The sequence below is a fragment of the Sinocyclocheilus anshuiensis genome, unplaced genomic scaffold (genome assembly GCF_001515605.1).
Source record: "Sinocyclocheilus anshuiensis isolate Anshui unplaced genomic scaffold, SAMN03320099.WGS_v1.1 scaffold1546, whole genome shotgun sequence".
Taxonomy (NCBI): Eukaryota; Metazoa; Chordata; class Actinopteri; order Cypriniformes; family Cyprinidae; genus Sinocyclocheilus; species Sinocyclocheilus anshuiensis.
In genome coordinates this window covers 764,386-790,694 of record NW_015547737.1, presented here as the reverse complement: position 1 = coordinate 790,694, position 26,309 = coordinate 764,386, and the positions used below count along the sequence as shown (strand labels likewise).

General features: G+C 36.4%; 2 protein-coding genes across 6 annotated transcripts in view; one reads left to right on the top strand and one right to left on the bottom strand.

The window, feature by feature from the left end:
- Window positions 1–3,243: 3,243 nt before the first annotated feature.
- Window positions 3,244–26,309, top strand: part of LOC107704453 (centromere protein P) — a 77,413-nt gene continuing 54,347 nt past the window's right edge. For 3 of the 5 annotated variants that reach the window (XM_016507376.1, XM_016507377.1, XM_016507381.1), the window contains exons 1-5: window positions 18,971–19,054; window positions 19,616–19,756; window positions 19,959–20,110; window positions 20,228–20,316; window positions 22,918–23,006. In XM_016507376.1, the coding sequence (XP_016362862.1) occupies window positions 19,041–19,054; window positions 19,616–19,756; window positions 19,959–20,110; window positions 20,228–20,316; window positions 22,918–23,006 (485 nt within the window). In that variant the 5' untranslated portion in view covers window positions 18,971–19,040. Of the gene's footprint in view, window positions 3,328–18,970; window positions 19,055–19,615; window positions 19,757–19,958; window positions 20,111–20,227; window positions 20,317–22,917; window positions 23,007–26,309 lie in introns of those variants that run through there. The other 2 variants (XM_016507380.1, XM_016507378.1) reach the window with 2 other exon arrangements.
- Window positions 10,740–18,711, bottom strand: LOC107704456 (nucleolar protein 8). Its single transcript, XM_016507384.1, is given in 23 exon segments — window positions 10,740–10,911; window positions 11,218–11,248; window positions 11,250–11,298; window positions 11,516–11,577; window positions 12,484–12,619; window positions 12,845–13,125; window positions 13,205–13,288; window positions 13,376–13,505; window positions 13,585–13,675; window positions 13,763–13,876; window positions 13,962–14,129; window positions 14,820–15,097; window positions 15,099–15,335; window positions 15,338–15,554; window positions 15,708–15,822; window positions 15,824–16,611; window positions 16,775–16,843; window positions 16,944–16,961; window positions 16,964–17,099; window positions 17,177–17,255; window positions 17,327–17,389; window positions 17,541–17,688; window positions 18,677–18,711. Coding segments are annotated over 22 exon segments (3,327 nt in total). The 5' UTR covers window positions 17,662–17,688; window positions 18,677–18,711; the 3' UTR covers window positions 10,740–10,851.

Here is a 26,309-nt window from a genome sequence, read left to right as displayed (position 1 = left end):
AGTGTGAGCAGCCAGCCAATCACCATCGAGCTCATTTGATCGATCTTGACAAACATAGCAGGCGGTTTGTACCGCAAAACTAAATCCTATGTCAATGTTTTTCATAATAAATCAACATTTTGTTACACTTTGTCTATATTTTTTATATTACACAATTCATTTTGGATAAACTTTGCTCAATGAATAATGAGTTGCACATACAGAATAATTTGTCAACGATAATTATTTACAACCTTTGCATGGTTTACATTTGTACTGGTGTTAAAACTGAAAAGTAGATCAATATAGTGTGCCCTTTTACATTACAAAGAATGGCACAATAAATATTTTGGGGTCACAAAAAAAGAGCTGCGTAACAGAAATACGATGCCTGCATAACATTTAAGAACCTTCTTTCCAACATACACACCCATCTAGTACAGCAGTGCTGGGTAATGTTGATCTGACACAAGAACAATAGCAAAGCTCATGAGACAAGGGGTGTGTGTGTGTGCAAAAGAAAAAATAACCATATAATCCGCGTCACTAATTGGGTTTCCGTTTTCAAAGCACACAGTGAAACAAACCTATGATCATCTCTGGTCTTTGTATATGACAAGATATCAGTGCTAATAAACCCCTAGTCAATAAAATTGCAAAAAGGTTCGACAAAAAGGCTAGAATAGAGCCCCGAGTGTTTTGATCAGCAGTGGTTCAGCCCCTTTCCTGCGCAGCTTGCTAACTGCATGTCAGATAATTGTGGTGCAACTTCTTCAGGCCAAACCAGCAGTATTGTGTGTTCAATCCCCTGGCTTCATTTCTAGCCCATTAACTGCTGATAAAAGAAATAATTTTACTGAGATGGGAAAAGAGACTTTCAGATGGAGTGTTTCTGAGTAGCTGATTTGGCAGATGTCTATGATCTATCTAAAACAATAAAAAAAACAAGCTTAATAAACATCTTGTTTAATGATACTTGCAATTTTTATGACCTCACATTAATTGAGAGAATGCATGTAATATTTACTAGATAGATAGATAGATATTACATAAACAAAACGGAGCCTATATTTAGGATCATTAAGAGTTTTTTTTGTATTTTGACATTATTTGAATGAAGATCAAACACATTTTCATCTCATTATTACTCATAGAAGTATTATATAGTTTACTAAAACCAAAACCATAAAAAACTCATTTATTGAAATAAATGTTAACTGAAATAAAATATATAAAAATGTAAACTTATTTTATTTCAGCCAGTTTCCAAGGCAACATTTCTCATTTTTTATTTAGTTTAACTTGATTAACTAAAATAACTAATAGACATATTTAAAAAAAAAAACATTAAAAACTAGTACAAATGACAAATCACACAACAAAGTTACTAAAACTTTAACTAAAATTAAAAAGGGACATTAAAAATAAAAAACCTAATTCAAAATATAAAAAAAAATATATAGTATCTTGATACTAAAACAACACTGTGTTTTGGGTGTAATTTAGAATTTTTTGTAATGTAAATAAAAAATATAATACAAAAGTTTTATTGCAGTCTGCACAAATAAAAGGCAGTATAACAAATACTATAATATGAAATTATGTATAAATATTTTCTATTTTACTAGCATATGATTGTTTTTAATTAATTACAGTCATAAGAATTTGAAAAAATGTGTTTACTTGCCATGGAAAAAAAAACCTATTGGCCCTAAAACAGGCTGCATTTTCCTTATGAAAAATGTAACTTTGTTTTGTGATTAAATGTGGCATGGGCATACTTGACGGATTTCATGAAATTTACTCTTGTTAGTAATTAAAATAATATAATAAAAAATACAATTTGGTGACCAGTTACAGCACCTAAATTCCTAATTAATGCTGATCAGTTGCTTTGACACAATCTGTATTGTTAAAAGCGCTATATAAATAAAGGTGACTTGACCTAAAAATGCACTATTTCCCTTAAACAGTAATATAATTTGAATCTTAAACCTTAATAAAATAACTCTTTCTCAGTGCAGTGCATTCAACTTTTTACCTCTATTGTATTCAGACACATGCACATTATCCAAATGGTTCAAGATTAAACACGCTTAATGCCAGGAACAAGATTTTGGGACCGGACATGTGTCGAATGAAGCAAACCTGCCCTTTGGACCAGAGCTTAAGGTGTTAGATCAAATGTGTGTTGTGGCTTGTTATCAAGGTTGGTGGAGGAGTTAATCAGTAAACAAAGCAGCTTAACATCAAACTTTACTGTAAAATATGATATAACATCTAGATCACTGTTAGAATGGGCAGATGGCATGACATGTCTGGGCAGTGTCTTGCATCATATTTATACTTCATGTATAATTATAATGACCTCATATTGGTTTTATGATCACATACTGATTCAGAAACTACATGGAATGCCCGTACTTGTCAAAGTTCATAAAAAAGATTATTATTTCAGGCCAAATACATTATGTAAATGCCATTTTGTGTGACAGTTATGAAAGGAAATGTATAATTCTAATATAGAAATCAAACTGAAACTCTCAAATAAGGAAGATTCAGGTTCCAAAAAAGCAGGAGATTTTGATCATGTGATTGATGGTGGGAGGAGGGGAGGAACAGCATAACGACTAGAACTTTAGTCAAGCTAGAACAAACCTAGTTTGCCTCGTTCTCCTTTTCTTTACAGTATCTTTCATATTTAGTGTTTATGTACTGTAATACCTATTAAAGTTAACATTAACATTGGCCCTATTTAATGCCCATTCCTCATGCTATTGTGCATGATTAATCAGTGCACATAATTCAATTCAACTTTGTAAAATTTCATACAAAATTTTTTTAATCCTTTATAAGCAGCTTTAGATAACAGCGTCTCCTACATTAATCAATATACACGTCTGATAGATCAATTACTGATCGTTCCAACAGTGGTCAAGCCAGGGAAATGCAAATAGCTAATACTACAGTAAAAATTGAAAAAACTTTACATGCTTTCTAACATGCAAACTAAAATGTGTGCTGTACCTTTAAACGCCCAAGAGCCAGGCTACAGTTGAGGGCTGGGGTGGATGTGTGTGTGTTTAGTGGGGGATGGGTTCCTCTCAAAGGCCTTTGCTATAGAAACAAATTCGTGACCCGTAGTGTAAACCTTGGGTGGAAGAGGTGCACAATCACGTCCTCTTTTTCTCTCTCAATGACATGTCATGGCATGAAAGACCAGAGGCATGTCAGCTTGACTCATAACTGTTTGACAGGCCGAGCAAGTTATCAATACAAACTAGCGTGTTGTCATGATCCAGAGTGTTTTTACCCCATCAAAAGTCAAAGACTGAATCATCCTGCAATGTAAGTGTGTACTTTAAAAACAAAGCATTTTAGAAAGTAACCTGAAATCATTTTTTTCTGAAATCAGCTGTATGGTTGTTTGGAGATGAAAAAGTTATTGATTTAAGCAGTAAGGTACATATATATGGCTAAAGAGTGTATTTAGCAACTCCTTTAGCTGTGATTATATTCACAATGTAGCATGGTAAATGGTGTAGCACTGACTGCTAATAAACTGCTAAAAATGCATTTTAAACACACTTTGAGTCACTTTGGGCAAATAAATGTAGATGCATATGCTGAAGTCATTAACATTTACATTTATGTATCTGACAGACATTTTTATCCAAAGTGACTCACAGTGCATTCAGGATACATTTTTAACATTTCATTAGCAGTTAACGTTATAAATATGTACATTTTTGCTTAAATCAGTAACCTTTGGTCACGCTGCATAGTTGCTGTTGCGCTAAAGTCATTGACGTTTGCATCTACATTTATATATTTCACAGACACTTTGATCAAAAGTGACTCACAGACAATTCAAGATTAATTTGTAGCAGTTCATTAGCAGTTAGCGCCAGTTGAGGCTATGCTACATTGTGAGTATAATCACAGCTAAAGGAGTTGTACATTCTTTAGCCATAAATATGTACCTTATTGCTAAAATCAGTGACTTTCTTGTTTGCACTGCGTAGATGTTGTTGCACTTAAGTCATTGACCTTTACATTATGTATTTGACAGAACTTTTATCCAAATTGACTAAGGTGCGCCCCAAATGATGCACTATACACTTATACACTATGTACTTATGCAATTTGTACCCAGCCATGTAGTGTATAAATTATATAAGATTATTTTGTCATTCATAATCGAAGTCTGATAGCCCCTCCCCCTTTGCTACGTAATTAAAACTGCAGTTGAGTGCATGAAGTGTCCAACATTCCACACTTCAGTTGCGTCCCAAATGATGCACTATACACTATGTACTTATGTACTCAACTGTGTAGTGTATGAATTTTATACGGTTATTTTGTCATTTATCATCAGAGTCTGATAGACCCTCCCCCTCCCCTTCCACACTTAGTTTTTTTTCCCGGTTATTTAAGTGCATCATCCGAGTATTTTAAGTGCACTTTTTCTTTTTGGAATTTTTAGTGTGAACACACTACTCGCACTATTTATATTACAAAAAGCGGCACAGAACACTGCATAAATATGCGAATTGGGTTGCATCATTTGTTTTTTCGGTTAATTAAGTGCATCATCCGGGTATTTAAAGTGCACTTTTTCTTTTTAGAATTCGCACTATTAAATGGCACTATTTATACTACACAACTCGCACTATTTATACTACACAACTCGCACTATTTATACTACACAACATCATAGAATAGTACATAAGTGCACGATTTGGGACACACCTACAGTGTGTTCAAGCTACATTTGTAGCAGTTTGCACTATAGCATTTGATGCTACATCCATTGTGAGTATAATCGCAGCAAAAGGAGTTGTTAACTTCAGCCATAGATATGTACCTTATTGCTTAACTCAGTGACTTTTTTTGTTTGTTTTTGCCCTGCATAGAAGTTGTTGTGCTAAAGTCGTTGACATTTACAATTATGTATTTGACAGACACTTTTACCAAAAGTGACTCACATGCCATTCAAGATACATTTTTAACAGTTCATTAGCAGTTAGCGCAATACCATTATGAGAATTATTATAGCTAGAGGAGTTAACTACATTCTTAACCGGCTGGGGGAAAAACAAACAAGCAGCTGAAACCAGCCTAAGTTGTGGCTGGTTTTAGATGGTCTTCCAGCCCAGTCATAGCTGGTTTGCAGGCTGGTTTTAGAAGGCTTTTGACCTCTTCTTTAGCTGGTCAGGCAGGGAGACCAGCTGAAACCAGCTGAACACTGGCTTGGCCAGCTTAAACCTCAGCCAGGAAAAATGTACCTTAATTTTTAAATCAATGACTTTTGCTTGTTTGCATTTTAAGAACGTTTTTCTGTTAACAGTTAATGCTACTGCATCAAACGCTATAGTGCTAACTGCTAATGATTTGCTAAGAATGTAAATTGAATGCACTGTGAATGACTTCGGATAAAAGTCTCTAAACGTAGATGTAAATGTGAATGACTTTAGCTGAACAACATTCACACAGCACAAACAAGGTCTGTTTTTCTAAAATAGCAACAAAAGTAGCACTGAGCAAACACAGCAGATAAGGAGAAGGCAGGACCCATAGACTGTGAATGTGGGTCCGTTCCCTTCCCCCGCTGCCAAAGATGCTGCGAGCAGGATTATTCAGCGAGATAATGATATAAGAGAGCACTCAATCCCAATCGACTCTCTCCCTCCTGCTGGCTCGTGCTCTTCCTCTCTCACGTAGCTTAATCTCCTAACAGGCCCAAAGGCTGCGCTTCGTGTTTTATGCCTCCTCCCTTTCCCTCTATATCTTCTCCTCTTCCTCACAGACGTCTCTAACAATAAAGTGCCTCCTACACCCAATATTGAGCAAATCATGCGCCAGAAACGGCCCTGTTTTATGCCGATGATCTGTCTCTGTCAGCCTGGAGTGGTTTGAGTTCTGGTGTTTGATCAGCGGGACTGTTTTTGTCAAAAATGCACCAGCTTTTGAAACTAAAATAGGGTTTTTCATTGTCAGAGAGGAAGAAATTGTTGACCTTTGGGCATCCCCTCTTAAATATCTCCTTATCGGATTTGAGAGTAATGATTAACACCAATTAAAAAAAAACATTTATTTGACTTTAAAGAAAACATATATATCCAAGAATGTAGCCTTTGTACATTAAACAGGCCTGATTTTCCTGATGTATTCTTGTGTATATTTTTATAGTATTTATTTATAGTATTTATTAATATTTTGAATTAGCTTTGATTTTTATATTTTCAGATTTCATTTTAATAATTTTGTTAAGTGTGTTTGTATATTTTATTTAAACAAATATTTATATAGTTTAATTTTCATTTCATTTGTAGTTTTAGTAATTTTAGTGCTTCAATTTAAACTTTTATTTATAAATTTTATTTCCATTAGTTTCTAGCTTTAGGTTTTCATTTTTTATTTTATTTTTTATTCAGTGAAATTCAATGATTTTATTTCAATTACCAAAAACCAATTTTCTGTAATTTTCAATTACCAAAAAAACAAACCGACAAACAAACCCTCTGTGACCTTGTACCCAGCTGCAGTTCTGGTTGACGTCATTTTATGGATTTGATTCTCACTTCTTTAAATGAACCACTTTGATTCCAAAGAAGACAATCTGACGGCATGAATGGTATTGTTAGGTGAATCCTTAATATTTCTAGGTGTTTTCCTAGGCAGTGTTAAGGGAAGCATCACTTTACTGTTTCTTGTATGTAGTTTGATTTGGCCTGAGCCATATCTACAGAGCTAAAAACCACACAAAACCATGTAGCAACATGCTAAAAACCCTCAGAACGTCTTAGCAACAGCATATAGCAATGCTGGTAACAAACCAGAACACCCTATAGCATGGAGAAAGCAACTTTTACTTGGGCAAAACACAGTAAAATCATGGCTGCAGTACATTTTCTTTCTGCAAAGTAAATCGACATTCATTTTAGTGCATAACTGCTCGCTAACTGGTTTTAAATATGGTTTCACTAATAGGTCAGCGTCTGTGTTATTTTAGGTGGTTCCTGGATATATAAGGCATTTTCGAAATGCCTCATCTGTAATTTCTTCCACAGGAAACAGATGATTTATTACGACCATCACAATTATTTAAAGTCAGTCAGAGGAGTACAATTATGATGCCTGCACAGTAAATTGGTATCAATTTAAATGCATTTATACTTTTAAATGCTCACAATAAAGTCAGTCAGAGGAGTACAATTATGATGCCTGCACAGTAAATTGGTATCAATTTAAATGCATTTTAAATGCTCACAGACAAACAGGTTGTAAAGTTTACAGTAAAATTGTAAAGTAACACCCGTTTAAAAGTATACAGTAAAACCTCAAGAAAATGTACATGAATTAAATTATCTCGCTAGATCAGAGATGCCAAATCATACCTTTATTCATCTTTTCGTTTTAACATTAAAGTACAATAATACCGTTAGATGTAATGCAAAATTTCAACTAACGGCCCTCAATTAAGTGTGATTTTGGCCTTTTGTAGTAAAAAGTTTACTGAAATGCTATGGTTATAATATGATTTGTAATGAAAATAATCAAAATAGAATTATTTTTACTAGTGGTCACAAACTTCTGGACTACACTGTTTGCATATTTTATCTTTAACACACACACACACACACACGAAGTTTCAGTACAACTTTTATTACAAAATCATCCTCTTGACATTCAAGAATATAAGCTGTTACATTGAGAACTACACTACAAATACATGACCAAAGACTGAAGCTTGAAATGAAGACGTTTGCAGCTTTTCTAACTGTTACTGTGCAACAAGATCCACCCTCACAGCGACACACCCCTTAACTAACTATATGCCTTTGAGCAAAGAAACCTCAACCTGTTGCAACAAGCATATAGGAAAGCTGCTAATTTTAGTGCCAGGCAACACCATCTCCTTTCCTTGTTTTTTATATTTCATTTTTGTGCCAAACACTTTTTGTGTATAACTAAGGAGGGTTGGAAGAGAGGTAGGCCTATTTTGATTTCTCAGTGCAAAAACAGACAGTCCTGCTGTCACACACTAACCTGATTAGCCAAAGCAACAGCCAATCAGAGATCAGGAAGCCTTTAAAATGGCCGTTGATGACAGCCCCTCATCTTAGCGCCATCCTATCGTGGAAGACGCTGATGTTATCCGAGCCCTATGCTTGGATGTGAACAGTAATAGTTATAGATCCAAACAAGTCCTCTTTGAGAAATCTGGGGGCAGGACGGGGTGGGATTTGAGGAACAGAGGGAGGAATGTTTGGGGTGAAAAACACACAAGACCTTTGAGTATTGGAAAAGTACAGTCTTTTTTTTCCAAGTAAACGCATGGCGGAACATTGCGCAATAGCATCTGTTGCTACAGACTGCGGCCATAAATCAATCTTTTAAATCCAGCAATGCTAAAGCTAATATTTTGGTGTTTTATCAGTAAAAAATTTGTAAAGCCTCTCATTTTACACTTGCAGCACAGTGTGTCTGTGTGTCATTTGGGGGAAGGGCTGTTATTCTAGTCAGACACAGGCTAGGCTAGTCACGTGACTCTGGCTTCTTGAGCTGGCTAACGCATTAGTGACAGGTAACTGTGGAAGTTATTCACACTATGAGAGGAATTTACTAAGTGTAAATATTTCAAACCAGCACGTATTCTGGTTCCTCCCCGCTCAGAAATTAGCCTCACTTTGTCATAAAAACAACCAGCGTTCAATCATATCTGTCAAACAGCTTGCTAATCTTTTCTAACATACGTTCACTGGTGAAAAAAAAAACAAGAAAAAGACTTTAAAATGAAGGAGGCTGTGCTGAGTTAATGTTAAAATGGAGAATGAAAAACCGTTTTTGGCTTCCCATCCCCCATTCACACATTAGCATTACAGTTAGCCTCACAAAGCCTATGTGACATGCTTTTGATAATAAAGGATGTAAGTAGCACCAAAATGGGTTTTTAAATAACCATTTTAACTTGCACAAAGGACTGTTTGCTAGCTCTTTAGAAAAAAAAACATCTACTACTGGCCCTTTAACAGACGCAGAAAGCAAAATGCTAATCTGAGGAATCTTAATATGACATAAAACTTTCTTAGTCTCCACATAATCACATAGCAACTCAAAAATCTTGTACATCTGTGCTAGGAACGTGAATTATTCCTCAGATCATGTGTTTTGTTGAGGAGGGGTGGAGTTATTCATTTTAGCAAAGTGGGTAAAAAAAAAAATCCCATAAACAAAATGCATTGAAGGATGAAGTCAAGCAATATTTAGAAAACAGAATATGACTTTTTGTGGGCTCTGTTAAAAATACACCAGCAACATGCCAACTACCACATTCAACATCCTAGCATTAGCAATATGCTAAAAACCACTCAAAGCATATTAAACACCATGACAGAACCCTTATAATTTTATCTAGAAAGTTCCAAAATTAAATTTATTAAGGTTGATGGCCAAAAACAGAACTTGGTAACGCAAAATGGCAGTTTTGGGTGACTTATGTCACTGCACAACAGCTGCTTCATTCCTTCAGGAGCTATAGACACCAGCTGTGATGTCACACTGAAATCGGAAACCACAGCATCCTGTTTATACACAGAACAGTGTTCATGACTATATTTCAGATCCACAGACGTGCTGCTTTGCCTAGTGATCAAAACCACTGTTGGTCAAACACAAAGTCAATGGAACGATATTCTTGAATACACACACACAAACACAGACTCAATAGGCTACTGGGCAGAGCCAAATGGTTCCTGTAGATTTATTAAAGGTTTCATCAGCGGACAAAAATAACAGCGCAAGATTTTTGCTCCTTGAGTGATTGCACGTTTTATTCTTGGCCTTTGCACAGACTGACGTTAAACACGTTCAGTGCCAACTTGCCTGAGCTTGTGTGACCTTGAAAAAAATTCATTCTAATTGAATTTGCAATTTAAGTAAGACATGCTACAGTTCATACAAATCATTCATTTACATGAACTGCAATAAAGCAAAAAAGTGATTCCAAATGGCAAAATGTGACCAGTCACTATACCTAAAATATATAGCTGTATATTTTTTTTACTTGTATGCAAATTAGAACCTAAATTCGTATAACTTTCATATATATTAGACATATTTCGATGTAAGAACATTAGTTAAAATGACAAAAATATCTGTGATCAAAACCTTCATGGATAACATTAAATCTTTAAGCATTTTTTGGAAGTTTACACGAGTAAAGTAATAGTAAAGACTCCAGTTACCCTTTTGCATTAGTTGCTGGAAACTGCTTGAGTCTGCAGATAAGGGTAAGAGTAAACACTAGGGGTCAAATATCACTATCATTAGCCAAAATGGTCACTAGGACAAGGCTGAAGAGCTCGCACATACAGACATGTTTTTTTCCTTTGTAGCTGTTGACACGGTGCAAACTTTCCTGAGAGACTAGATGCAAAAATCACAACAAAAAAACGTTTGCATTTGCATGATGTAACATTTGCATGATCTTCTGTGCAGAACATATGTACTAAACGACCTTTAGTGCGGCACGTGTAACCACATAAAAAGCTCAAGAGTAGGTTTTCTAGAACACAACTTTGTGGCCGATCCTGTGGTTTGGAGAAAGTGAGTGAGGAATGAAAACAAACACTGAAGTCTGCTGCAATAGTCATGAAAGTATTATCACACCACCCTCTAGTGGTACAAACCGACATTTATTCGCTCAAATCATTTCAATCATACAAAGGGAATATTCATTAGATCAGGTTGGTTTTTTTTTTTTTTTTTTTTTACAATACATTATAGCTATTAAATAGAATATGCAAAGATGTCTCTGAAAACCTGTCATCTTCTCTGTAAAAAATGTCTTTGAATACTTTAAATTGTTCAGGTCTTCAGCGAAGGCCTCTGGCGTCTTTTGGCATCTCTGTGTTTCTTGCGACACTCCTGTTGGGGGGGAAACGGCTGTAATTCATGTTATAAAAACTGCAAACCAAATTTCAGTACTTTCAAATGTCATATAACCATTTTGAAATATGTTAAACTAGGAATCCACAATCTGTTTCAAGCAAAGGGACTGAGCATAAAATGCATTTTAATAATATGCACAAAATATTAGTGCATTTACATTTCATATACTTGTGGCATTTAAAATTTACATAACACATTTTAATGTTGGAGGAATAATGAAACATTTATCTTTAGTTGAAGTGAAATTAACATGATTCGTTTTTCCATATGAATCAGTGGTACCTCTCTGAGCGATGTCCTCTTCTCTTCCCAGAGACCTCTGGTCTTGTAGTTTTACACTTCTACAACACATTCCCGGCCCCTCTGAAGAAAAGAGATTTGTACATAGAGAGTTTGAAAGCACAACAGGTACATTGAATTAAAAATAAATAAATAATAGAAACTCATTTGAATTTAACCACACACACAAACACAGGCATGAGTAATCACTCAAATATGCTGTTGTTATGGTTTGTTATGTGATATATTTTTTTAAATGTTAGTGAGTGTCTTAATTTGTTAACATGAGTTTAGATCTCACCTTTTAACCGTTCGTCATCTTGATAGAAAAAGAAAAATGTCTTTTTTGATGTTGTCGGTTCACTGCGCAAAATATAAATGAATCTTCAATCAAAATGTAATCTAAACAAGATTTTGTTGGTATATAGATATATGCAAAACATGTGTCTGTTTATTTGATTATTGACTTAGAAAGAGAGCAAGATCTTTAATATTTGTACAGTGAAAAAAAACTGGTGTAGAAACAATTTGTGAAATTGACCAGAAATTGATAGTAAATTTCACAATTACAAAGAAACAGTAACACACTGAATTAAATTCTGAAGTAGAAAAACTGATTTTTTTTTTCGTAAAACATACTTCAATCTATTTTTAACACTTAGTTTTTTTTTACTGTACTTCACTTTAATATTTCTTTATTTTACATTTTCTAAACATATTAATCTTAAACCTAAATTTTGTATCCCAGATTTTCCATTTGTATATTCAGTATTGACTAATCAGCGGGTTTTGTGCGCCATCTTAAGGAAACCCAGAATAATAACAATTCGTCTAACTCTCGCATGCTCTTTAAAACATTTCCTTGCTCCTTTGTCCTCCCCCTCCCCCTCTCCATCTAACTACTGGGGTGCCTCAGGGCTCAGTTCTTGGACCACTTTCTCTTCTCTGTCTACATAGCATCATTAGGTTCTGTCATTCAGAAACATGGCTTTTCATATGACTGCTATGCTGATGACACTCAACTCTACCTCTTATTCCATCCTGATCATCCGACGATACCTGCTCGCATCAGCTTGTCTAACAGACATTTCTTGCTGGATGAAGGACCATCACCTTCAACTCAACCTTGCCAAGACAGAACTGCTTGTGGTTCAGCAAACCCATCGTTTCATCACAATTTCACCATCCAGTTAGGCACACATCAACCATAACTCATGAGTTCTGAGTTCCCATAATAAATACATTATAATTTAAATGCTAATATATTACTCTGTGATTTTGCTGGAAGCAGATTGGTCCTCCTCAATCTCGTCCCTGCCTTCCTCGTCTGAACTGCTGTCCTGGAAACGAGGGTCCACTTGCCAAGAGAACTTGGCTCCTTTTAACGTCTCTATTTTGTACTCGTCTGATTGGGCAAAAAAAATAAAAAATTAAACTTTAACACAAAACTGTTATATGTGGTATAATGTGATTTCAGAACTCATTATGATTAAAAAAACCTGCATAAATAAACAAACAACAGTTCTGAATGAAAAAGTTTGAGAAACCAATGGCGAAAACCAATTTTAAAGTGCAAGGATATACCCAATAATTTACCTACAATGAAAAATGACATAAATGATCAGTGCACCTGTCTTGGTGGTCGTCTCTACAGCTGTGTCCTTGCCAAAGAAGGAGAACTTGAATCCACCTGAAGTGTCTTCTTTTGCTTCTACATTAGACGTGAAGGAAACCTCCATGTCTTCAGTCTCTTCTGCCTCTTTATCCCATGAGACCGTTTCCTTCTCTTCCTGGTTTTCTTCAGATGTCCCGAAGACCTCCTTCAAATCCACCGAGATGTCAAAGTAAATGTCCTTAGAAACTTCAGGGAGTTTTTCAGCCTCTTTGCGTTTCTTTCGTTACGCTGCTTTGCTGTACAAAAGTGCAAATGTTAAATAACATCACGGTGAGTCAATATTAACTAAAACCCAAAAATGAGTTTACGTAATACCTCTCTTTCTTCGGTTCCTCTGTCTTGGTCTCAAAAGCAGCATGTTCTTCTTGTGTCGGGTCGTAATGCAGGCTCGAAACATCTCTGCAAAGCCAAACAAGGTTCATAAACCTTTAAAAACAAGTGAAAAGAACAAACTGTGTGCTGAAAGCACATCTGAAGAAGTCATACTTGAACGTCTTGCCCTTTCTGGTGTTTTGTGGTTGTATGCTGGAGTTTAAAATGCTCTGGAGGATGTCTAGACTTTTCTTTTTCTCCTCAAGAAGTTGTTCGTCTGCATCTTTTTCTGGAGCCGCTGCATCTGAAATTTGAAAGACTGAAACAGGTGAATAATTCTCTCAAACACATTCAAGCCCAAGAACATACTTGTAATAAATGACCTTGATCTTCAGACTCATCGTCGCTTTCCAGAAATCTAGAATCGACCTGGAATCTTGAATCGGTTCCGAAACTAGCCTGCAGCTTCATGAGCTGAAAAAAAAAAAGATGAAAACAAATGAATGAGAAATCAAACAAACTCGGAATCTCTCCATCCTGAAAGAGACTCTCAATCCAAACCTTCTGTCCAGCTTTGCCCTCAAACTGGGGCTTGATCTGGAACCGTTCGTCCTCAGCACTATCGTCCTCATCTTCACAGTCAAACAGCTTGCTGCCACCTGGCTTGTTGTTCTTCTGTGGAATTATGATGGAAACATGAAGAACAAATCAAAGAATTCAAGAAAATAAACTTCCATATCCAATCTTGGTCCATATTTGCCTTTTCTTTCAAAGTGGACGTTTGTTGATCTTCGTCGGATCCTGAATTGTCCTCAAAGAGGCTTTTTTTCAAGTTTGTTGGTGGTTGTTCTGGTCTGCTTGTGGTTTCATCCTCTTCTTCATCAGAACCAAACACAATGTGTTTACTTTTGTTCGCTTTCACTGTGTCCTGAAAAAGATCTTCTGAGAGTAAATGACTCTAAAAGACTGTAAGACAAATTCAATTTTCAGTGAATTACGACTTTAAATGATGGATGCAATGGTATTAAAATTCAGGTCACTACAGAGAAGACAATAATCATTTTATAAATCATTTATGTACTATAAATCAATGAACATCATGATCAAAACATACAAAATGTGAAAAATTCTGCACACTACTAATTAAAAATGTGTATTTATTAGCAATGTTTCAGAACTTGTTACACAACACAAATGACTGCAAGCCTGATTAAAAAACCTGACCAAAAAGAAAAAGAAATTTTTTTTTTTTTACTTTTTTTTTATTTTATAAATTTTGTGAGACATAGGACTGTGAAGGAATTTTTTCCTTTATAATTCATTTATGAAGAATGGCATAAAATAAGAAATGGCCAATATTAAAATTCAATACTATTTAATCAGAATAAATTAAAAATTAAACACTTAAAAATGCAAAATGCATGCAATAGATGATGACAAAGGTCACCTAAAATGCAAAAAGTATGAAAAATTAGCATGAACAATTAAATAAGCAAAACCCACTAATACTGTTAAATTAAAAGATATATCTAAAAATTACCAATAACCAATATTGCACCTATTCATTGTGCAACCTCACTTAAAATACTTCAAACTTTTATGGACTAGCTCTACTCACCACTTTAGAAAGAGCACCTTGAATGAGTTTCCTCTGCTGTTTGGTTTCTTTCTGACATTGCTCCAGCGCCGCGAGACGTTTCTGGTTGTCCTGCTGTTGTTTCCGAGTGTCTATGACAGTTGAGTGAAGAAATGTTTGATGTGAAACAGTCTGCTTGGGTTTGATTGAGTTATTAGCGCTAACAGTTTTTACTTCGGTTTCTGAGATGGTTCTTGCCGATTGTGTTGCTGAAGATGTTTTAGAAATGGAGACTAGCATTACCATCTTCCTCACCGCTTTCTGATTCTTCACTAGAAGAGTCACTGCTGGAGGATCTAGAGGTCTTCGTCTGATTGGGTTTGTTTGGGGTGTTTGAGTTATTAGACCTAACAGTCCTTAGTTTGGCTTCAGTGATGGTTCTTACCGATTGTTACGCTGAAGATGCTTTAGAAGTGAAGACATCTTCATTACCACTGCTTTCTGATTCTTCACTAGAAGAATCATCTTCTGAGATGGACGCTTTATTCTCCAGTTTTTTGAGGTTGATTTTACCTTTAAAGTGGACATTACCTGTTGAGATGGACGGTTTGAAGTCTGCGGTTGACTTGTATTTTCTAAGATGCTTTTTTCTTTCAATTTCAGGTCTTGTTTAGGAGATTCACAGTTTATACTTTGGGCAACTCTTTTCAGGCTGGGCTCTGGACCTCCAAAGAGATCCTTCGTTCCAATGAAAGCAGGAAGAGATACAGTGTTTACCTGATTCTTCTTCTTCTTCTTCTTCTTTTCTTTCTCAGAGGTGGCGTCTCCACGAAGCGAGTTTATACTTTGGGCAACTCTTTTCAGGCTGGGCTCTGGACCTCCAAAGAGATCCTTCGTTCCAATGAAAGCAGGAAGAGATACAGTGTTTACCTGATTCTTCTTCTTCTTCTTCTTTTCTTTCTCAGAGGTGGCGTCTCCACGAAGCGAGGCGAGAATATCTTCTGGGTTATTGCCTGTTCTTTTGGGTGGAGCACTTGGGGCCTTCTTTGGTTTCTTCGACACTTTCATCATCTGAAATCACCTCTGCTTTTTTAGCTAGCTGCTCCAAGTCTGCTAGGAAAAGATCTAAACGGTAGCAGTTCCCCATCATTGCTTCATAATCAGAATCTACGCTAACATCATCATCATCAGATGTGGATGAAGACACATTTTTACTGGATTTTGTTGAGGAATCTGGACTAGCTGGTGTAGATTGACCTTGTGTTTTCTGGGTCTTTCTCTGGGTGAGTATTTCATCTGTGTCCGTAGAATCGTATTCCTCATCGTCTTTTGATGAAGTTAGTAGGGACTCTTGTTCCACTCCACCCCAGAAAACGTTAGACTTGACAATAAAATCATCTCCAACCACTTCCAGGTTGTCATTGTCGTCGTCATCCTCTGTGGAGGTTTGTTTTGGGTTCCTCAAATGTTCCTGAGCAACCAACATTCTGATTTCGTCTTCAGAGTCGGCTTCGTTGTCCAAAACACAAACAGATTTTTGCTTTCCCGTCTTTGTAGCGGAGAGTCCGTTTTGTTGGATCGCCACTTTGGTTTTGTTTTCAATGGCAGCCGCATTATTTGCATTTCTTTGAGCCAAATTACCAAGAAACAAACTCAAGTCTATTTTGGATCTTTTGGGACACGGTTTCTGCTTTGGAAACTCTCCTCTCCTTTTCTTACTGATTTCATCGTTTCCACCTTCAAGCTCCCATGTCAGCTTGGACACTGATGTGACGTCATCCGCAGCCTCCAGTCTCTTGATGTGGCAGTGTTTGGATGGATCATACTTGAAGACGTATTCAAGATTTAAGGGTAGATAGTGAATTACACTGAAAGCATGATCATTTTACTCTTCATAATGATCCCTCATATACAAATTTGAAATGGCACTTCACTACAAAAAAACAATGTCAGCAGACAAGAAAGGGTGAAGATGACAAATGCACGGAAAGGGATATCTTGTTCTTTCCTTTATACTTCAGGTTCAGGACAGGAAGTACCCTCCCAAATTTACTCACGACCCAATTCTGGAAGAGTGGATAAACACAAAATCAATGTTAAATCAGCATCTGGCCATTTTTACAACTGGACAAATATTATTAGCAAAAGAAAATCATAGACACGGACCTTATGGCCGGGAATTTTTTTGTTCCTGGAACGGCAGCTTTCATGTGGAAATTCTCAACGCCGGCCACTTTAAGTGAGTCCAATAATTGGGGATCCTGAGGGATGGTCTTTGGTGTCTTGGTCTTTTCAACCAGTTGCTGTCGTTCCTCAGCAAGTCTTAAAAAACATATAAAGAATCAGTATATAGCAACAAATAGTTTAACCAATATTTACTGGTTGAAGAAAGTTTTTACCTATGTAGAAAGCTTTCTTTTGCCAACTGAATAAGCAAGGTTCCACCTTTCCATGTGGATTTATTTAAGATGCCTACACCTGTATAAAAAGCAAATTGATTTACTGCATGACACGGAAACATTTTTAATTTATTATATAACTGTACATACATCTTTTGTATTCAGCATCTGTGATGTTTATGTTGATGTAGCGAAATGTTTTCAGAGGAGCTCCTGCAAACAGATCACAAAGATATTGCGCAAAATGTGAATAATATTGAATGGGTACCCAGTTAATGCAATAAAAATATTACATTAAAATCGGTTCAAAAATTCTGTGGCATCTAGCAGTCAGATGTCCTTTGGTTTTTAGCAGAATTCCAACCATTCTCATCTTTCCTCGTAATGATTTCCACATCTGACACATCTCCAAATTTTCCAAATCTGACTTTGAGGTCCTTCTCAGACCCAGTGTGCCCGAGACCACCGATGTACAACCGTTTCATGGCTAGATTTCATGCAATCAACCCGGTCTGTGTATCATCAAAACACACATAATCTACAACTGTCACTCGACAGAGACAAAGCTGGACTCAACATTGTATAATTATTTTGGAAAAAACTCAAACATGCAGACTGCAGAGCATTCTGGGAAACAAAATAACTACCAATACGCATCTTGACTGTACAACCAGTTTTCACAAGTTACAAACAATTGTTGCTCAAGGAGTCTCCACACAATGTTAGGATCCCTTTTTTATTTTTTATAATAATTATAACTATTGCATATATTATGAAATAATATATATTTTTATATAATAAACACCTTGCAGAACATGAAAGTTATGTAACGTTAAATTTAGGAATAGAACTGTACGACTGGAAGTCGTGGCCTAATGGTTAGAGAGTCGGACTTGTAATCCAAAGGTTGCGGGTTCGAGTCTCGTACCAGCAGGGATTGTAGGTGGGGGGAGTGAATGTACAGCGCTCTCTCCCACCTTCAATACCACGACTGAGGTGCCCTTGAGCAAGGCACCGAACCCCCAACTGCTCCCCGGGTGCCGCAGCATAAAATGGCTGCCCACTGCTCCGGGTGTGTGTTCACGGCGTATGTGTGTGTTCACTGCTGTGTGTGTGCACTTAGGATGAGATAAATGCAGAGCACTAATTCCTAGTATGGGTCACCATACTTGGCCACATGTCACTTCACTCACTCACTCACTCGTATATCCGTATAATAACGATAACCATTTGCCATGTAAGTTACACAAGCTTGAGTACTAATTATTTTATTTTTCATCTTCATTTCAATTCAACTTGCAAAAACACCCTTACAACAATTATCACATTATGTAAATTATATCTTAAAACCGTGAGACACATGAACATATAATTACAGAAGTACACTCCGTAGGATCTCAATTTCTCAATATCTTACGTTAACATTTCATAGTTAAACAGTTCCTAAAATATTCCCTAAGGCAGAATAAAAGTATTATTACAAACGCTAAACAAACGTACGATCATGCCAAAGATTCACATGTATGTATATACTGATGTTACACTGTAAATCTTCCGCAGTGCCACCGTGGACGTGGTTTTGGTTCCGCTTGCGAAGGGTATGGAAAGTTCCATCGACAAAACAGTAAAGAAAAGTAATATTAGACAAATTTCCGATTTCTCTCATGCACGTTGAGGATTATAGGCATAAATAGACCAGTTTATAACAGCTTAGCTTCATAATAATGCTATTTAGATGAATATTCAAATGTTTTAGTGTGTTATTGGATATGGTTCACCCCTGCAGATCTCATTTGGTATGTTCCGTGTTGACGCGGGATTTAGTTGAATCAGTCAGAATCGTGAAGTCGCGGTTTTCATTTTCATGAGTAGATTAAAGTAAGTTTATTCCTTTGAACACTCGATTTTAAGGTTGATATAAGTTCTACACAAAGTATTAAATCCATATAAGAAATAACAAACAGGTTTACATTACAACTTTAGATGTCTTTACCTCAGTGAACTCTCTTCTGATTAATGTTTTGATTTGACCAAGTCGAGCTCCTGTCATCGGATTTACACTCAAAATATCGTTATGAAACTATATAAAGGAATATAAAGGTGTATAATTAACATATGGACAGCTGGTAGGATAATCTATCGGTTTGTGATACATTTATAAAAGCGTTTTTGACATGAACTGTCTCCTACAGAGTGTAATGATAAATGTATTCGGTGAAATCTATTTCTGTTTGTTGTATATTTTGTTGAAATGTTATATATTGGTTAGATAATTTAAAAGATAAGGTTTTTGACTTGAGCTGATTAATTAGAACCTTTGCATATTAAAATAATTCTGACATGCAAATGTTATTTAGGCTATATGTATATTATGTAAATGTGTATATTATGTAATATCTCTCTCTCTCTATTTTTGTATTTTCATAAACTGCTTTTTAGTAGATTGAGGAAGATAATGGAGCAGAAATATGAAGAAGAGATCCAGATGCTACAGCAGGAAATTGAAATGCTGGAGGCTGAACAGGAGGAGACTTTACGGTCCATTTTCATAGAGCATGGAGATCGACTACAGCATGAACTGTTAGTACGGACTACCTTTCAATGGATTTTGTTTAGTTTCATATAGCAGTGTAAACTGGACAAAAGCTAAAAAAAAAAAACCAAAAAACACAGTCTTTCTGTGATGTGAAATCTTTAAGGATAACCACAATGAAAATGGTTCACTTGAGGACTGGACAAAAGGAATTACATTAGGGTTTCACATTTTTTTTTCCTCTTTCAGAAAGTCAGTGTTTGAGGAAAGAGGAGGAGCACAGAAACCCACTCTTTCAAAGCTGATCACAGAAGTCAGAGAGCTGGAAAAAGACCTCAGACGACAGACAGAAATCAATGGGATTGCTCTAAATGAGTGTTTTGTAAAGACATTGCACAAAAGTGAGTTTTTAAAATTTGCTTTTAACTGCAAAATAATTTGTATAATTTATCGGTTTATTGAAAAAAAAAATTCTCTGGGTTGTATTTAAATGTTACTAACTTCTGTTGTCTCTTCAGGTGAAAGAAAACTTGTACAGCAGCTCAGACTTGCAGGTCACTGCAGTGTACTTTTGTTCCAGGTTGAATTTGCAGTGACTGAGATTCAGGTACAAAGAAGTCACTAAATATTTATGCGTGCACTTAATAGTATTAACACAGGTATTATTTATTAAAATTAACATACACTTTCAAAATGCATGCAAAATAGATACTTCTTTGCAAAGCAGGGTGTTTGAAATATTCCTCCTGCCAGATGAGTGTATGTAGATTGTGTGCTTTAGGGCTTAAGATATTCACGGCCTTGCAGCTGGTTATAATTAGTAATATAATTAGTAATAATTTGTTTTATGAGTTTTGGTGTTTTTTTTATGAATAGTTCAGCCAAAAATGAAAATTGCCTGAAAATTGACTCACCTTCAGGCCATCCAAGATGTAGATGAGTTTGTTTCTTCATCAGTACAGATTTGGAGTAATTAGAATTAAAGCACTTGCTCACCAATGGATCCTCTGCAGTGAATGGGTGCCGTCATTATAAGAATCCAAACAGCTGATAAAAACACAATAATCCAAATGTAATCCACACCACTCCAGTCCATCAGTTAACGTCTTGTGAAGAGAAAAGCCGTGTGTTTTCAAAGAACAAATCCATCAAGACAGTTGGTTCTGGCTAAGTACTAGTTCTCTGTCCTTAAAATTGCTTTCTCCAGTGAAAAAGATGTCTCGGTTTAAACAGGAGAGAAAAATGCACATGGACTTTTTCACTGGAGAAAGTAATATTATGGATTATGAACTCATATTTTGGTCAAAAGCAATGGTTTAAAGTTAAAATGCCTTAATGATGGTTTGTTTCTTACAAACACGTTGCTATTTTTTGTTGCAACCAGGCCATGGCCTTAAAACTTACAAAGTTCATTTTAGGATGCTGTAAATCAGTTACTATTTGGTTTTATTCTCTAATTATTAGTTCTGCATGCTATGATTTCTCATACTTAGGCCCAATCCCAATTCTACCCCTTAGCCCTTCCCCTTACCCCTCTGTTTCGCGCGTGCGTTCACATGAAGGGGTAGGGGTGTCTCAATTCTCTTTTGGTTGGGGGGGGTAGGGGTAGGGGAAGGAAGGGCCAGACAGCCCTTCAAACGAAGATTTTTCGGGACCACACTTCAAACGAAGGGGTATGAATTATCTCAGCATAAACCGGCTACAGAAGCAACATGGCTGCGCGAGCGAACAAAAAGACACATAAATGTAAGCATTTTTGGGCATTAATAAAGATTTTAACGAAAATAATTTGTTTTATGTTACTTTCAATCGTGAGTTCATATTTGCGGTCATGTTACTCAAAGAAATGTTTGCAAAAAATCGCTAAAGTTTGCTAACGTCATATCATTACAGACTGCACGATAGTGCCACAACATATTTTCATGTCTGATCAGGGCGATAACCAACATAGACATTGAGGGGGGCTAGTCCCTCCAATAATTATAAATCGCTAAACCCTTTTCTCAAATATTGCCAATTCGAGAGAGAGAGAGAGAGACAGAGAGAGAGAGAGATGAAAATTGCTTGTATGCACGTCTGTGCGTTTCTCTTTTTAGAGTGAGTTTACTTCAAAAACAAAAAATGTTATCCTCTTGTTGCTGCAAAATATAATGTAGCGATTCAGTATTTATAATTAAAGGCTCTAATTCACACCAGCATAGGTGTGTGTATTGACGTATGATGCCGTGTGACCGCATAGTAGTGGTGTCCCAATTCTTAGGGGAATATTTTCACTCAGTTTCAAGGGACAAGGGGAAGGGGTATAAAATAGAATTGGGATTGGGCCTTAGTGTTAGGGGCTTGTTTAAATCCTGAACCCTCTATATAGTCTGTATAATGCCTCAAATCATGTGGCTTGTTAAGGAAAAAGGTAAGTGATGAGTATTATGTTTTGTATTTTAAAGCGCCATTTAAGTGTTCTTCAGAAAATGTAGTCAAGTACTGAAATTCTCACATTTCACCTACAATCATTTAAACCACATAAAGTCCATGGTTATTAGAACCAGTGAAGCCTGCCATGATTGTTCTTATACTCAACACTAGAGGGCAGCATGTCTCCATTTTGACCGAGACTTTGTCATTTCAACATCAGATTTGTGCAGTAGACAAACTCTTTTCAATGGAGTAGATTCGGCATTTATAGTTTTTCTAGTTCTTCTTCTTTCTCTGAAATCTTCATGACAAGCATAAATCCAGTTCTTTGAGGGACCTCCTTAGCACAAATATTTACAAAGTTGTAATAAATAATTCAGAATAGAACTGTTGGTTGGTGACTGATGGCACCCTTAAAAATTATTTTAGAGTTATTTTAAACTGGCAGCCCATGGAAAATCAACATATAACTCTGAAGATGAAGGTTTTATTTGTGTTGGAACATCTAAAGCTGACTCGCAGCAAATGTTTAAAAAAAATCGTTAAAATTTAAAATCTTTACCATGACAATAGTCAAGAATAAACTTGAAGCATTATATAAAGCGCATAAAAAAGTGAAAGCAGATTTGTGCTCCAGTTTTCACAATAAAAAAGATGAGAGTTTCTTTCCTGAAGAGAGGAAATCCCATAAACCATCAGTTTCGTGACAGGTAATAGAATAAATGCAGATCAATTTAAGGCTATTTATTAAGATTATTTATGATATTGTTTAATTCTCAGTGTTTTTTTTTTACAGGAGGGTGATGCTCTGCTCAGGAGAGTTACAGAGCTCAATATCGTTGTGGATGGTGTTGAATTCAAAGATTTCTCTGCATTTGTGTCCAGGTAGAGTGATGATTGGTAACTGCTTAATATCATTGGTGTGTTTGTATTTTAAGGAATTTTGAGGAAAATTTAAGGAAAGTTTACTCACCCTCAGGTCATCCAAGATGTAGATGAGTTTGTTTCTCCATCAGAACAGATTTGGAGAAATGTAGCAAAAGTTAAATCACTTGCTCACCAATGGATCCTGTGCAGTGAATGGGTGCCGTCAGAATGAGAGTCCAAACAGCTGATAAAAACACAGAAATCCACAAGTAATCCACACCACTCCAGTCTATCAATTAATGTCTTGTGAAGTAAAAAGCTGCATATTTGTAATAAATTGGTCATTAGGAAATTTTTAATATTAAACCATTGTTTCTGGCTAAAATATAAAATAAATGAATACTCATAATATTGCTATCTCCAGTGAAAAAATGGTCTTGTCTGAATCAGGAGAGAAATCTACACAGTTCAAGCACCGTTTACAAGCCAAAACAGCTCTAAACAAATATGTTGGTGGATTTTGATGTGAGAGGACAACAAGGGGTGGACTTTTTCACTGGACTCATATTTTGACCAGAAGTGACTGTTTGAAGTTAAAATGCCTTGATGGATTTGCTTCTTAAAAACACAGCTTTTCACTTCCCAAGACATTAACTGATGGACTGGAGTCGTGTAGATTACTTGTGGATTTTTGTGATGTTTTTATCAGCTGTTTGGACTCTCATTCTGACGGCACCCATTCAGTGCAGAGGATCCATTGGTGAGCAAGTGATGTAATGCTACATTTCTCCAAATCTGTTCTGATCAAGAACCAAACACATCTACATCTTGTATGGCCTGAGAGTAAGTAAATTTTTTAGCAAATTCTCATTTTTGGGTGGTCTATTACTTTATTTATTTTTTTACATTTATTTTTAAAGGTAAGTGGATTCCATGGATAATTTGTGCTCTTCACAAAATGTTGCATCTTGCTTGTTTACATAATTGAATCAACAGAAATCCCATTTGGAGAAAATCCAGGTTGCGTAATAGGTTACACAACATAAAACCTACAGTGTAAGTAAACATCAGGCAAGTGAATTCCCAGACACCATAGAAGAGTGTTCTGCTTTATGTTAGTCTTGTAAAAAGATACAAATTCAAACAAAACTTCATATAAGAGGAAAAAAAAGTATCAAAGTGGCTCATTAGCTGGATGCTGAGTGAACCCTGACCAGCTGTTGTTAACACGATGTGAGAGAGTTCCCGCAGAGATCTGATTTTCTCATCAGATCTCTCTGATTGGCAAGTGTTGCGAGATCAGGTTAGATCCGCTGCCGACTGATTGACTGACAGTGATGTACTCTTGAGAATCCTTCATATGAGGCAGCGTTTAAGTGAAATACCACATAACCTCAAAAATATTTACTTTATTTTATTTTATTGTTTTAAATATTCCATCATTAGACAAATAATGGCTTTGTTTATGTGTTTGAGGGATTTCTGTTATGCTTGCAGCTGAAGGATTTGTTTATTCGTGGTCCAGGCCAGAGTATGTGAGCGGAGTGGAGCAGTGTGATTTTGCCTGGAGCTAGGAGCGGATTCTTTGAAAGTCGGAGTGTTGAGGTTTTCACCCGCTCCGCTACCGCTCCGTCACGAGCACAAATTATGCCAACTCACGCATTAAACATAATTAGTTAGCTTGACAGATATTTGGATCACATTTGAAGGTGAAATGGCGATGGACGAGTGCGGGAAGTTAAAGCATGTTGTAAGTTGTACATAGCCAGCCATCCCGTATTTTGGGCCTAACTGATTTGTCCCATACGTGACCTCCCTTGTCCCGTTTTTTGACTGCTACGCTAATCTAACCACTGACTGATACAACAGCAGCGGTGCTGATCACTTGAGAATGATCACCGATACCTGTCATCATCCACAGCCTCCCTCACGCAGTATACGTTAAGTAAATCAGAAATCGTGAACATAACTGGTCGTGGAAGGCTGCGGAATCCTCTGCCGGCTCGTCGCTCCCGCCTCACAGCAAGCGGCGCTAGCGCTGACGCCAATTCCGTCCGTGTTTTGACTTCAATAAATCAGTTTTGGTGAATACAAACAACGTGATTATTTTTCATGAGTCCAACATCCCGCCGCGCAAGAGACGTGATCAGTAAGGGAAGTCGTCTTTGTATTTACTTGCATTATCTTTGTGTAATATTTAAATTTGTTTGATGATCTGAAACATTAAAGTGTGACAAACATGCAAAAAAATAAGAAATTAGGAAGGGGGCCAACACTTTTTCACACCACTGTATAAGCTGTCTTTCATTGAAAAATATGCATTTTCATATATGAAGAGTTCAGATGCAAAAGCCTCTATATGGTACCGTCTCTATATGGTACCGTCCGTTTTTTCTTCTAAAATGAGCATTTTTATCAGGCTCCTATATTTATGTTCAGTTATTTCACTTTAATGCAATAGAAAAGGACCTATACATTGCAATTAGAGTAACATTACTGAACCTAAACATAGGAGCCTGATGAAAATGCTAATTTTAGATCAAAATTTCAGACAGCACTTAGAGGCTTTTGCATCTGAACTCTTCACGGTCACTCACCTGTATTTACAAAATTGTCCCGTGTATTCATTTTCTAAAGTTGGCAACTCTAGTTGTACAGTTTGTTAATCAATGCTCGAAACGAATGTGCTTCTACATTGCTGCACACCGACAGAACACACAAGCTCGCAAATAACGTACAGATCGCGCACATACATTCAGGAATGAAGAAAATTTGGTCAACGCTGTCCTGTGATTTATCAGCTTAAAAACAGAAAAGTTACACCATATTCTTTCTGTTTCTGAAGTAACTACCCTCAGCTTCGCCATAGTAGAGAGACGTTGCACAGACAAGTAAGCTAAGCGAGTTAAGCAGTCATTTAATATGAACTTGGGCTAATTGTAGTGTTCCAATAAACCATGTTAAAACTATTCTTCTAGTATTATGCATTTATTTTTCGTTTAATATAATTTCTGAACAGAACTTTGATTTTTCAAGCATAGTGAAATAATTTAGCCGTGGAGCGGTTTCTGATCAGTGGAGCGAGGAGTGGAACGGGAGCGGGAAATGGTGAACCCGGAGCGGAGTGATTATTGAATGCTTGGAGCGCGGAGGGTGAAATTGTTGCCGCTCCACTCCGCTCACATACTCTGGTCCAGGCCAAATTAACACATAAATGTCTCTGATCATTAGGCATGTGGTCCATATCTGTGGTAGCTGCCTATTTCTTCCCTTCTGTTCTATTGTATTCAGTTCTGTTCTGTTGTATTCTATTCTGTTCTG